Raw genomic sequence first — 11,940 nt, forward strand, 5'->3', positions numbered from 1 at the left:
GAGCGGTTCTCTGTTTCCATATGACTATGTATTTCCTTGCTATGACCTAGTTAGTATGACAGCTCAAATGAAGAATTTTAATTGCATTAACTAGTCAACTCATTCTCTCAGCTAATGAAGAGCTTCGTTAAATTAACTTTTCCCTTTTTTCAGAAAATAATATGCTCCTATTTTCTTCTATTGCATTTGTAGGTACCTTGGAATCATAGACAGACATCTCATCCCTGCTTTTTCGTTCTTCAAAGGTTAGTTTACTTACATTTTTACATGCACACTTACCTACAGATAAGAAGGTGAGGTTCCTGTCCTAAGGAATTTATCTTTTTAAAAATTCTCATTTTTCAGTGACTTCATACAAGTAACAGACTACCCTGCTGGCAAATTCTTTTATCCACAACTATTTCTATTTCTTTTTCTTAGAAGCATCTAAATCTTTAAAATCCTGCATTACAGTGCTTTAGCTTTTGACTGTGCTAAAGTTTTTCTTACGTGAATGCTTATTGTCTTATCGTATCTAAAAACTATAGACAAAGCCCTAGTACAGCTTAAGAGTTGCAGAGACATACCCAAAGAACATGCCCTGCTCAGAAGATTTTACCATCAAATCAACTGGTTTGATTACCCCTATGCACAGTTGACTGCTCTACAGTCCATACTGACATTTATTATGAACGAGGAGCCACTCTCTGTACATCCTTCTGATAGAACTTCATGGCAAAATATAAAGCAAAAGAGGAATGTAAATACATTGTATTTTCCAAAGAAATAATTCTAGCTCGTTTTCTCTTAATCTTATTTCAATAACCTCTGTGTGTCAGTCACAGAGGTCTGGATATTTCTCTTTATTAATTCTAATCCTGCTATTAAGATACTGATTTATTAAGAAGTAAGTATTAAAAAGAGGAATGAAATTAAGTTAGGAAAAGATAGCAGTATTCTATAGTGAGTCCTTCCTTCCTTTGCATTTATCTTCTTTTATCTTTGCGTTTTCTCTTTCCCAACTGTTTTGGAGAGAGAGGTAAGGAAGGCACTCTAGTGTTTAATATTTGAATGAGGACTACAAGATCAAAGTTCTGTATTTCTGCCATAAACACTTCAGTACATTTCAGGGCTTTTTGGAACTTGATCTTGCTTACATGAAATTAGAGGTCTTCCCACATATTTCAATGAAAGTGGTACTGATCTTTTAATCTGCTTACTGCTAGCAATGGATGGAGATAACACTACTTCTTTTCCACATCTGAGCAGTGACGGTGAATTATTAAATTTTGGGATGAAAATCTGCCCTGGTTTCAGCTGGGATAGAGTTAATTTTCTTCATAGTAGCTAGCATAGTGCTGTGTTTTGGATTTAGTACCAGAAGAATGTTGATAACACACTGATGCTTTTAGTTGTTGCCAAGTAGTGCTCAGACTACTCAAGGACTTTTTGAGCTTCTCCTGCTCAGCCAGGTGCATAACAAGCTGGGAGTACAGCACAGCTAGGACAGCTAACCCAAACTGACCAAAGGGCTATTCCATACCATATAACGTCATGCTCGGGGGGGTTAGTTGTTCGGTCGGTTGGTTGCGGGCAGTGTGGTCGCAGCTCGGGCTGTGTGATCGCGGCTCAGGGGGAGTGATCGCGGCTCGGGACGGGCTGGGCATCGGTCAGTGGGTGGTGAGCAATTGCATTGTGCATCACTTGTTTTTTATATATATATATTCTGTATATTCTCTTACCATTATTATTATCACTATTGTTATTCTTCTCTCTTATTAAACTGTCTCTATCTCAACCCACGGGTCTTACCTTTTTTCCTTTCCTACGATTCTCTCCCCCCCAGGGAGGGGGGGGAGTGAGCGAGCGGCTGCGTGGTGCTTAGTTGCCAGCCGGGTTAAACCACGACAAAATCCATACATTTAAAAAATAAGGTATTTAAAATTCAGTGACCTACAGCTTTACTAACTCTGTATATCAAGGCTCCATCATAGGTAATCCAATAACAATGTAGCATGTATCATGGCAATATTACAAGAATTTGCAGTGTAGAACTACATTTTCAGTTGCAATGACATATTAATCTTTCCTGTTAAAATACCAATCTGATATAACCACTGAAAATTACATACAAGCTCCATGTCATATAGAATTGTTTTTCTTTTTTTAACTTTTCACATCCAGAAGCCATTGCACCTATGGGGCAGGGATCATTGCCTCCCATGTAATTGTAATTGGAGGGAGTTGACATACTTGAATAATACTAAATATTTCATGTGATAAGCAGCCCTGTAAACTGAACTGAAATTATGAGACTGTAAGCTGAGGTTTTATTTGTAGGAATAATAAAATCAAAAGACAATTTGATTTTCCCAACTGACCTATTCTGTATTTTCACTAATTTCCTCATTTTTAATGTTAAGAGTTTTCTTTTTTGCATTATAGAAAAAAAATCTCACATAATTTACTTGTGCAGGCAAAATGCCTGTGAATGTTCTCCAGGTACTTAGTGATGCATGCAGCTGTAAGATTCTGGTTTCAACATACAAATGCATCATGTCTTCTGCAAAACTGCCTTCTGCAGTGAGAACGTGTCATACAGATAAAAGCAGTTAAAACTGCCTGTGCGCCAGTGATATGGTAGGATTGCCAGATGTCTGTGATGAGTTTTGGCAATGAAAATTTCTAATGTAAACATCTTCCAGAATTTTGGCCAAGGGCAGACCCTCATGTAATGGGTTAAGCTGTGAGAATGCAGACTGTCAACCATTCATTCTTGGATCCAAGTGATCAGCAGTGTAATACAGTGCTACATTCTTTGCATTCCTCCCCACATAAAAGGAATAAAAAATGCAAATTCACTGTATCCTAGTGGCATGATATACTTTTATGTCCTCAGGATTCTGCACATTGGATCATTTCTCATGTCATCAACCAAGTATCAGAAAGGCAAATTTCTTGGAGAATTCTCTCAAATGACTGCTTTATTTATTTTGTAAGGTTATTTGTGAAATCCTAGCAATGTGCACACAAATGCAAACTCAATCATCTTTTTCTTCTTGTTTTCTTCCTGGATCATCCTCTCACTTGTTCCTAAACTGTAAATGCTTTGAAAATGTTGGCATGAAATAAGTAATCTGTGTCAGATTTACATGAACCAAGACTCCTTTCATCATCCTGGCTGTGCAGAAAGGCCTTACAGTGGGAGAAATAACATCTGCCTTGGCTTCCTGAGACTGGCGTAAAACTGGGGTAAATGGCTCTATCATGACATTTCCAGATTGTAACTAAGAGGACAGAACCAGAAGGAAGGAGGCATTTGCATCAGGTAGATTGCCAAAGTGCATTTCAGTACTATTATTCTTCCTTACCTTACTCTTATTCCCTTAAGGGGAGCAGAAATATAGCCAGCATAAAATTGCCTCAACTTCTGTGACAGGTATATGCAGCAAATTGGGATAGTAGAGCTTTATACTCATTGCACACTAATAAGTAACTTCTCATGGGAGCTGACTTGCCAGTATTTCTTTCATCTTCTGTGCTCACTGAAACTGATGCAGACCATAAGCAGAATGGATAGGGATAAAATGCTGCCCAATAAACTCAGAAACAGTATAAATTGTGATTGTCTTTACTGTTTTGGCACTAGATGTGTTAATTTTTGATTGTTTCTGCCTATAATTGATTTGCATTTGTAACCCCCAACACCTAAATAATATATGCTACTTACAAGGATTAAGAAGAATAATTTTTAGACAGTGGACAGTTTTAAGCCTCTTAGCATTATTTGGCACTAAGGAAAACATTTATGCTATAGTCACTTGATAAGCACACTAAAGTACAACTCTAACTTCAGTGGTGTTTCTGATAGGTACTGAATGTCAGTAATTCAAAAATTTTAAAAAAAATTATGCTCCAAGATATTTTCAGCTTTAGAAACCAAGTCTTTTCATATTTACTTTGATAAATGATTTTAGTATTTTTATCCTGAAGATACTAAAAATGCAGAGTACCTAAAACTCACTAGGATAGCACATAACAAAATGTAATGAAGAAAATTGAAAAAATATTAGGAAAATATAACTTTTTAAGGAGAATGCAAATAGAAAAATATATTGTATTCACATGAAATGATTTCAAGGCATTTTGCAAAGATGTTCCATCCATCAGAGAGATGGATAACACGAGTATGTAGGTATCCATAATTAAAAAAAAAAAACCAAAACAATCTTAGCCTAGTTTTCTGGTGTGCAGTTTTAGAGGCCTGAAACTTGAGTTATAGATACTGAGTAGCTACAGCTTTGACATCAATGAGAATTGTGTCCATTGCATTATGGATAGACATATAAAACTATGCACTGGAAAAATCAGTATCAAAAAATCAAGGTCACTTTTGAGAATGTGTTTTCAAATTACAATGTGCCAGTGGACAATGGAAAAAAAATGGAAATTTCATTTCTGATTTCTACTGCCTAGATATTACTGTTTGCTCATAAATTTGGGAAACATGAGCAGGGATGCCTGTGACAATATGCTGTCCTCTACATGTGTGTTTTTCTCAACTTCCTGCTTGTATATCATAGGCACAGACGCAGGCACACGACTTTTATATTGAAACATTTAACTCTGTTACTTTTTGTGATGAATTACGCCTATAAGTGCTTACCTTGTAGCTTAGATAACTCAGCAGAAGAGTTTCAAAGAGACTTATTAAAGCCACAGAAACCTGAAGTGATAAAATATGTACATTACTACTAGCTTCTAAAGAATATATGACATTAAGCATTACAGTGAAAAGTAAAAGATTATAAAAAACAGCTTTTCCATGCATCCTCTGAAAATACTAACAGCATTTAGCATGGAGCTTAAATATTGTTATTTTTCTGACTAAAGCACAGGCTGTGACTTGAGTCTCATTGCTCTTTTCCAAGTATAACACTCCAGAGAGCCTGCAGGGTGGCCTTTCCTTGGTTCATAGAGAGCTCCATACACAGTCTGCCAGATTGTTTCTCAAGTTTCAGTTGTCTGTTCCTAAAAGATACTGCGATCGTTTCACAATACAGAGAAAGAGAGAGGACAAGGAAGCTGTAAATAATGGAAGCTAGTCAGCTCTTTACTTTTCTGTAAAGATGTTATGAATGTGTGGAAAAACAAACACTTTTTTTACTTTGTATGATTCAGAAAGTTGAAAACAGCAAAACACAATATAGATGTATCATTATTTATTTTAATATCTAAATGCAACTGAGGCCAACTTATCAGCCCTCAGTTAGATTACAGGTAGTCTATGTATTATGTCATTTAAAAAATATTTAAATAGTAAAATATTAAAACAGTAAAAAATTTACTTAAGACTTTATACATATTAAATAACCACAAAACTTATGTAAATTCTCTGCATAGCAAATATTTGTATTCTAATGTATATATTGTGGGAATATTCTATCAAGAAGATATACAAATTCAACTGGAGCATAGAGTCAAACAAGCCTCAGGATTTCTAATTTTAAACTAATGCTCTTTACTACTGAAAACTCAGAAGAGTGCACTATTTTCACTCACAATACCATTATCTAGAATTTAAAAAGATGCTATGAATTGGAAAATTATTAAAATATGCAATCAAAATATCATATCAGTTTCTCCAAATAAGTACTATGGCTTTATATAAACTCAGATTGTCTCTTAAATAAAATAAATCTTTGTTTGCAACTATTTTATGTATCCTACTGTGAATACACATGTATATACTTATGCATATGCATACACATATGTATAAATTCCTATTTTTATCAAATAAAATTATTAGAATAAGAGTGTAATCATAAGCAAATAAATCTCTCAGTATTTTTTAATTAAATTGAATACAGTAATCTGAATGTCATTCTGAATGTCTAGGTCAAAATTTATTCCAACTGTGCATACTTTAAGCAAGGCATTGGAAAGTATTTTCATCAAGGGATTCTTCCCTTAGTAAAATCCTGTATTACATAGAGGTACAAACCATCGTAATGGCATTGCACTAAGCATGGTGCAAGAATATACTGTTATAACCATTCTGGAAGCTTAAGCAATTCTTAGCAGAAAAATGTGTTTCACAGGGAGAATTCCTACAGCACTCTCCACAAGTGAAAAAGTTGTTCCTAAAACGAGCAGGCTCCAAGACACTGAGGTTTGAACCACAAACTTCAAAAGATTTCCAAGACCCACAAACCACTGATGTAGTGCATCTTTTGTGACATACTCCTCTAAACACGTAAGCCTTTATATTATGAAGTAACTTTAGCTTTCTAGTATATTTAATAAGAAAGCCCATGAAGCATGTCAAATGCTAGTTATGAGCAATTATGAAGTTTAAACTCATCATTAGAGCAGTGACTCGTCGACTCAAACAGAGCTTGATAATTCTAAGAGAAAAGGCTATCTAACTCTACAATATTTTGTTACAAGCTTTAATACTTTATAAATACATTGTAAAGCCATATAGATTCAAATCAGCTCAGATCAGCTTTTCTTTACTTCATGCTTTTATTGTACTTGGTCATCAAGTAGATTTCTTTGTTATTATCAACTTTTCCAAGTATCCTTTAACATCACTAAAATGCTATAAATCAATATCATCTACGGTTGTTAAATTGAAGTAGTTAAATTGGCCATTTACGTATTACCTGTAATCCCCATAAAGGCAAGCTTCGATTCACCCAAATAATAGGAGACCTGTTCATTATAATAAGAAAATAAATATTAAATTAATCAAAATCTGTTTAGTGTTTTGAACAAAATCAAGAGAAAAAATGTTCTACATGTGAATGGAAATTAGAGCAGTCTTATGTTTTAAAAAAATTCTCAGCAATAAAAATTTTAAATCTACTGAGTATTGACGTTGCTTATATTTCTATTCCAGAGCCAATCATTGAGTTCCCATGAGAGTAATCCAACATCCAGGGACACCAAAATCTTTTATTGGCTTCAATGGCTGCTAATTCATCCCCTATGATTCCAGAAAGAATAAATCCATTTGAGCTTTTGATTCTAGAGATGTGGTAGGAAAAATAAACTTGATAAGTTTTTTGCATGAACTTTTTGCTATCTCTGTAATGACATAAATGGTATCTAACTCATAGGGACTGTTATATCTTGGAAAAATCTCATGTTGTCTTAGTATTTACTAAACTCAATGATAATAGGCACTTTGTACAGTACTACTGGAATCTGGCACACTCAGGGGCACAATAGTTTACTGTTAGTCATTTACTGCTAGTCATAATTGTTTTTTAAATATGGGCATCCATTTTTTTTCAGAAAGGTATAAGCATTGATGAAATTCAGATCTTACAAGAGCATCCAATCCAGCAGTTCACTTATGCAATCAGAAAAACAATTAAAATATTAAAGGCAGTTTTGAATATTCAGGAACACGGAAGTAATTGCTTGAGAGTAATGGGAACATCACTATTATATATTAAAATGTCACCATTCCAGATGGAAATGGATTTATCTTCCTGTCTCCCTCCCCTTCCCACCATTATGTGTGCTTTTTTAAATTAGGAACTCACCAATCAATTGTTCCAGGTGTGTAGTTTTGATTGGAACAACTCCGGTTTAATTCCTTACTGATAGTTGTCATCCCATCCATGCAAAGTCCATTTTCATTAGAAAATGTATACAAGAACATGATCATAAAAACATATGGGAGGAATGGGATATTAATTACATGATTAAGTGTTCTATAAAATGCATGCAATAGCTTGAAACCCTAGGCAATGGATATAGACATTTTAAAAAGTAAAATAACTTTTAGAAAGTAGCTCCATATATGTTCTGTATCTGTAAATAAAGGACTATGAAGCATTTCAGGTTAGATTCTTTAAAGATTTATTTTCAAACATATTCCAATTTAAAAAAAAAAAAACCAACTGGAATTATACTTTCAAAAGCTGAACTAAGTACACAATAAATATTGAAGATCAAGAGATACTAGAAATTCTATCACATGGATAGGTTGGGATAGAAAAAGCACATATACTTATATCTGTCATGCTCTCAACAGGAAAAACTGCATCAAACTATACTTTATATCCTCTTGTGCAGATGTGAGGAGGGCTGGAGATTCATGCAGCAGTAATTCAAGCAAGAAACTGGTGACATCTGTGTAAAAAAATAGCTGCTATGTACATGTGATGTTATCTTGCCTTGAATTGCTGGCATAAATCCTCCCTTCAAATGGTCATGTAAGGATGTGGGAATATATATTTGTGTCAATGTTGAAAAATATCCTTGTTTATCCTTGGCAAGCAAGGTCAGTGGAAGAGAAAAGGATTTGCAGACCACAGATTAGTAATAGCTGTATTTTTACCGACCATGAGTGGGACAGGTGCTAAATGGTATCCATTAATAAGGATGCTTTATGTCTTAAGCTCTTCCCTGTACACCCACTGTTCCTGAAGGAGTAAATAAAAGATATTAACTTCTGCAGGCATTTCTGAAAAACAGGAAATAAATCTGCAGGGGGAGTCTGTGATGAAAACCATTCCTCCCAGAATTGTCACTTTAAAAACAACCAGGTGATAATGTTTTCTGTGGCCATGCTCCCATCACACTGAGTACTTTCTTTCATCAGACTGTGATACAGTATCTAGAAAGGATTTTTTTCCCTAACACTGCATTTGTAAGAATGTATTATGGCAGCAGTTTAGGTATCAAGCCCTCAGGATCTCTATGGGCAAAACCATTGACATTTATGCGGTACCATGTGGGCACAGCACTGGTTTGTCTGGCATAGCTGCTAAGACTGGGGTCTTAGTGAGCATGCAGAAGTGACTTATCTGAAACTTCTCAGCCAGACAAATGTTATACAGAGATAGCACAAACTAGCCTCTTAAATGTACCACAACACAATGTAAGGGAATAATATATAGAGAAAAGACAAATACACTCTCTGGCTGGTGAATTGTTAAACATCTAGATTGAAGGAACAAACACGTCAGGAAAGGCCTGGGGAATTAAGCAGTCTGCAAGATGCAGAAAAGTCTTTGCATATGAATACAAAAGTACTGAAGTATACCTGTGGCAGAAGTGCTGATGTTCTAATCTGTTCTGCATACCCTGACACAACCTTGAAGTACAATATGCTCATTTGGGCGCACTAGAGTTCTCATAAGAAAACAATATCAGCAGCTTCTTCAGCAGAAAGTATCATTAGCTATAAAATTTCAAGTTCCTGAGTTGCTGTGCTACTATGCCTAAATATCCAAGGATGGATTTTCTGTTTTCCATTACTGCTAAGGTTTTGAGAAATCTTTACTGCTTGTTTCCTCCCTACACATTTCCTCTCCTTGAAGGGACATTCTAAGATACATGTGGAGTCAAAAAATAGGTTTTTGCAGTTCTTGCTTTTCCAGGGAGATTTTTTTCTGGCCCTTTTTCAGATGTTCTGATTTCTTACAATAAATTTTAACAAAAAAAATTTCTCAAATGCATCTTCTGTACTTTATATTCACACATCCTTCTCTCATGCACTGATGAGTAAAGCCAATGTTCTATAACTCACTTTGCTTTGGATTTGATTCTTGTAAAATATAGTATTTCTCCTGTGCACTAGCTTTTTTATAGTATCACCCTTATTAGATTTAACTCATTTTCAGATAATAAAATTAGAAATCATACTTTGTCCTTTGCCTAACATTGTGTGAAGAGTGCTAACTCTGTCAGCCCAAGTTTAGTATTTTTACCTGTGCTTGCCTGCTTTCAGTATTTAAGGCCAACAGAATCAAATCAAGTGAAAGCAAGTAAGTTAATAAAATGTGGTGCTTACTAGCATTTAGAATTGAGAAGATTCAATATATCCAAGATACAAATACAACTGAAGTACAGGAATGAATAAATTATAATTTCTTCTACAATTGGTGGTTGATTGTATACCACATGAAAAAACCCACCAAAAAACAGACTACCCAATGACCCATACAGAATACCATACTGACAATTGTAGGTGTGCAAAATCATGCATTTAAGACCAGCTTTATAATTCTTCCAAAATATCTGCAAGGCATAAAATCAAATCCCTCTTGACAGAATATCAAACATTTATTCATTAAATTAATTTCTTTCTTAGAAGTTAAACAATGCTTTGAGAGCAGGAATAACAAAAATAACCACATTACCATCCAAGTCCTTGTGTAGGATCATCTAGGAGCACACGAATTATGTATAAGAAACAGCTTAGTAGCTTCAGAGAAAAATTGAATAATCGTATTCTCAGACCTATTTTAAAAAGAAAGAAAATACAAAAATAAATTCAGGTTCTTTACCGTTTCAATCACTTTTAAGGTAAAACTAAATGGAAGTAGAATAGCCATGCTGCAACAGAGCAAAGGTTGATCTAGCCAGTAATCTGTTCCTTACATGGGTGATTGGCATATCATACATATGTAATATACATATATTATTATATATTACATATCTTACATACATATGTAAGAATAAGCCTGTCAGATATGCATGTGATAAACTTTTCTAGCTTCCAGAAATCTCTGGGTTAAGACTCAGTCTGTTTTAATGTAAAAACCTACAGAAAGCTATTCTACGTCATTCATCTTTCCTGATACCATTCTTTGGGTCTTTTGTAGTTTTACTAGTCCACTTGCTTGAAAGGGGAACCAGATCTACATACGGTATTGGAGATGCAAGATACAGTGACATGAAGATGATACACTTTCAACCATAGGCAGAGGACATATAATGGCAAGTACTTAAATATTCTTCATGCAGTAGCTTCTCATACAGAATGTATTCATATTATCCCAACTTTAATTCAAATATTAAACTGTAGTTATTTAATGTTGAAGTTGCATAATTATGTGTTCAAGGACATCTGAAAGCCACGCTGAATGCACAACTGAACTGAATCAACAACTTGATCTACAGACCATGTGAACTTTGAAATGTTCTACCTGAAAGGATATATCACAAATACTATCACAAAATATTACAGTATTTCCCACAAACATAGGTCTACTGCACAAAGAAAGGATTCCTTCAAAGAGATCCATATGGACACTTGCTTTTAGCACATGGGAAATTTATTTCAGTGCTAATTGGAGCCATTATCTACTACAATGGAACTTAACTGTATTTTAATCAGATTTTGCAGTCATTAGAGGATTAGAGTTCAAGTTCTCAGTCTTGTTATTAAATTCTATAGTCTTAAAATTTTGTCACTGTAAATATCTAACTATCTAACGTAGATATCTATGTAACTAACTCTTGGTTTTAAGTTTTTATTCACTAAGTTAAAACTGTCAGGTGACTAAAGTTAAGTGGGGAGAAGTCACTTTAAGAACTGATTATTTTTTCAGTCTTGTGAACTGAGAGTCCAATTCTGCATGGCTGAGCACTTCTGTCCAAAGCAGAATACCATTGACTGAATCTTACACAGATGTGACTTCATTTGCACCTAGTCATAGTAAAGACAGTATCTTTTGTTGTTGTGTTGCAAATATGTTAGTAGCTCTGCTGAACTCAGTATAATTACTTCTGTGGTTTAAGAACTACAGCTTCATTATGCATACTCAAAGCTGTGTGCATACATTACCTTCTAAGGACAGCATCATAATTATCTTAAGGTAATATTACATACTTTTTGACTTTACTCAGTCCTAAGTTCAAAATTAACACCTTACAGATAAAACTGACAAATCACCTTTTATACCTACTAGTTCTCCTCCCATTAAAATGCAATCTACAGCAAACACAGAAGAACAGGAAATAGATTCATAAATATTCTACCATGCAATTGCTGAAAGAAATCTTGAGGTTTATTACACAACACTGTTTACTACTTTTAACTATGAAGTTGCAGTTATCACATGAGAACTGGATGGACTTTTACAGCATCTTGACATCTCTAAACTAGGGGTTAAAATCCTGTGGTCCTGACCATGAGAAGTCCCACAACTGCTT

At 34.7% G+C, this 11,940-nt stretch overlaps 1 protein-coding gene across 1 annotated transcript in view; it reads right to left on the bottom strand.

Moving 5' to 3' along the window:
* KCNT2 (potassium sodium-activated channel subfamily T member 2) overlaps nt 1-11,940 on the bottom strand; it is a 130,860-nt gene that overhangs the window by 103,399 nt on the left and 15,521 nt on the right. The window contains exons 4-7 of the mRNA XM_035895824.1: nt 10,143-10,242; nt 7,536-7,592; nt 6,648-6,696; nt 4,646-4,705 (exon numbers count right to left, since the gene is read on the bottom strand). Of these exons, the coding sequence (XP_035751717.1) occupies nt 4,646-4,705; nt 6,648-6,696; nt 7,536-7,592; nt 10,143-10,242 (266 nt within the window). The remainder of the gene's footprint in view (nt 1-4,645; nt 4,706-6,647; nt 6,697-7,535; nt 7,593-10,142; nt 10,243-11,940) is intronic.

The sequence above is a fragment of the Egretta garzetta genome, unplaced genomic scaffold, assembly GCF_000687185.1.
Source record: "Egretta garzetta isolate BGI_Z169 unplaced genomic scaffold, ASM68718v1 scaffold86, whole genome shotgun sequence".
Classification (NCBI taxonomy): domain Eukaryota; kingdom Metazoa; phylum Chordata; class Aves; order Pelecaniformes; family Ardeidae; genus Egretta; species Egretta garzetta.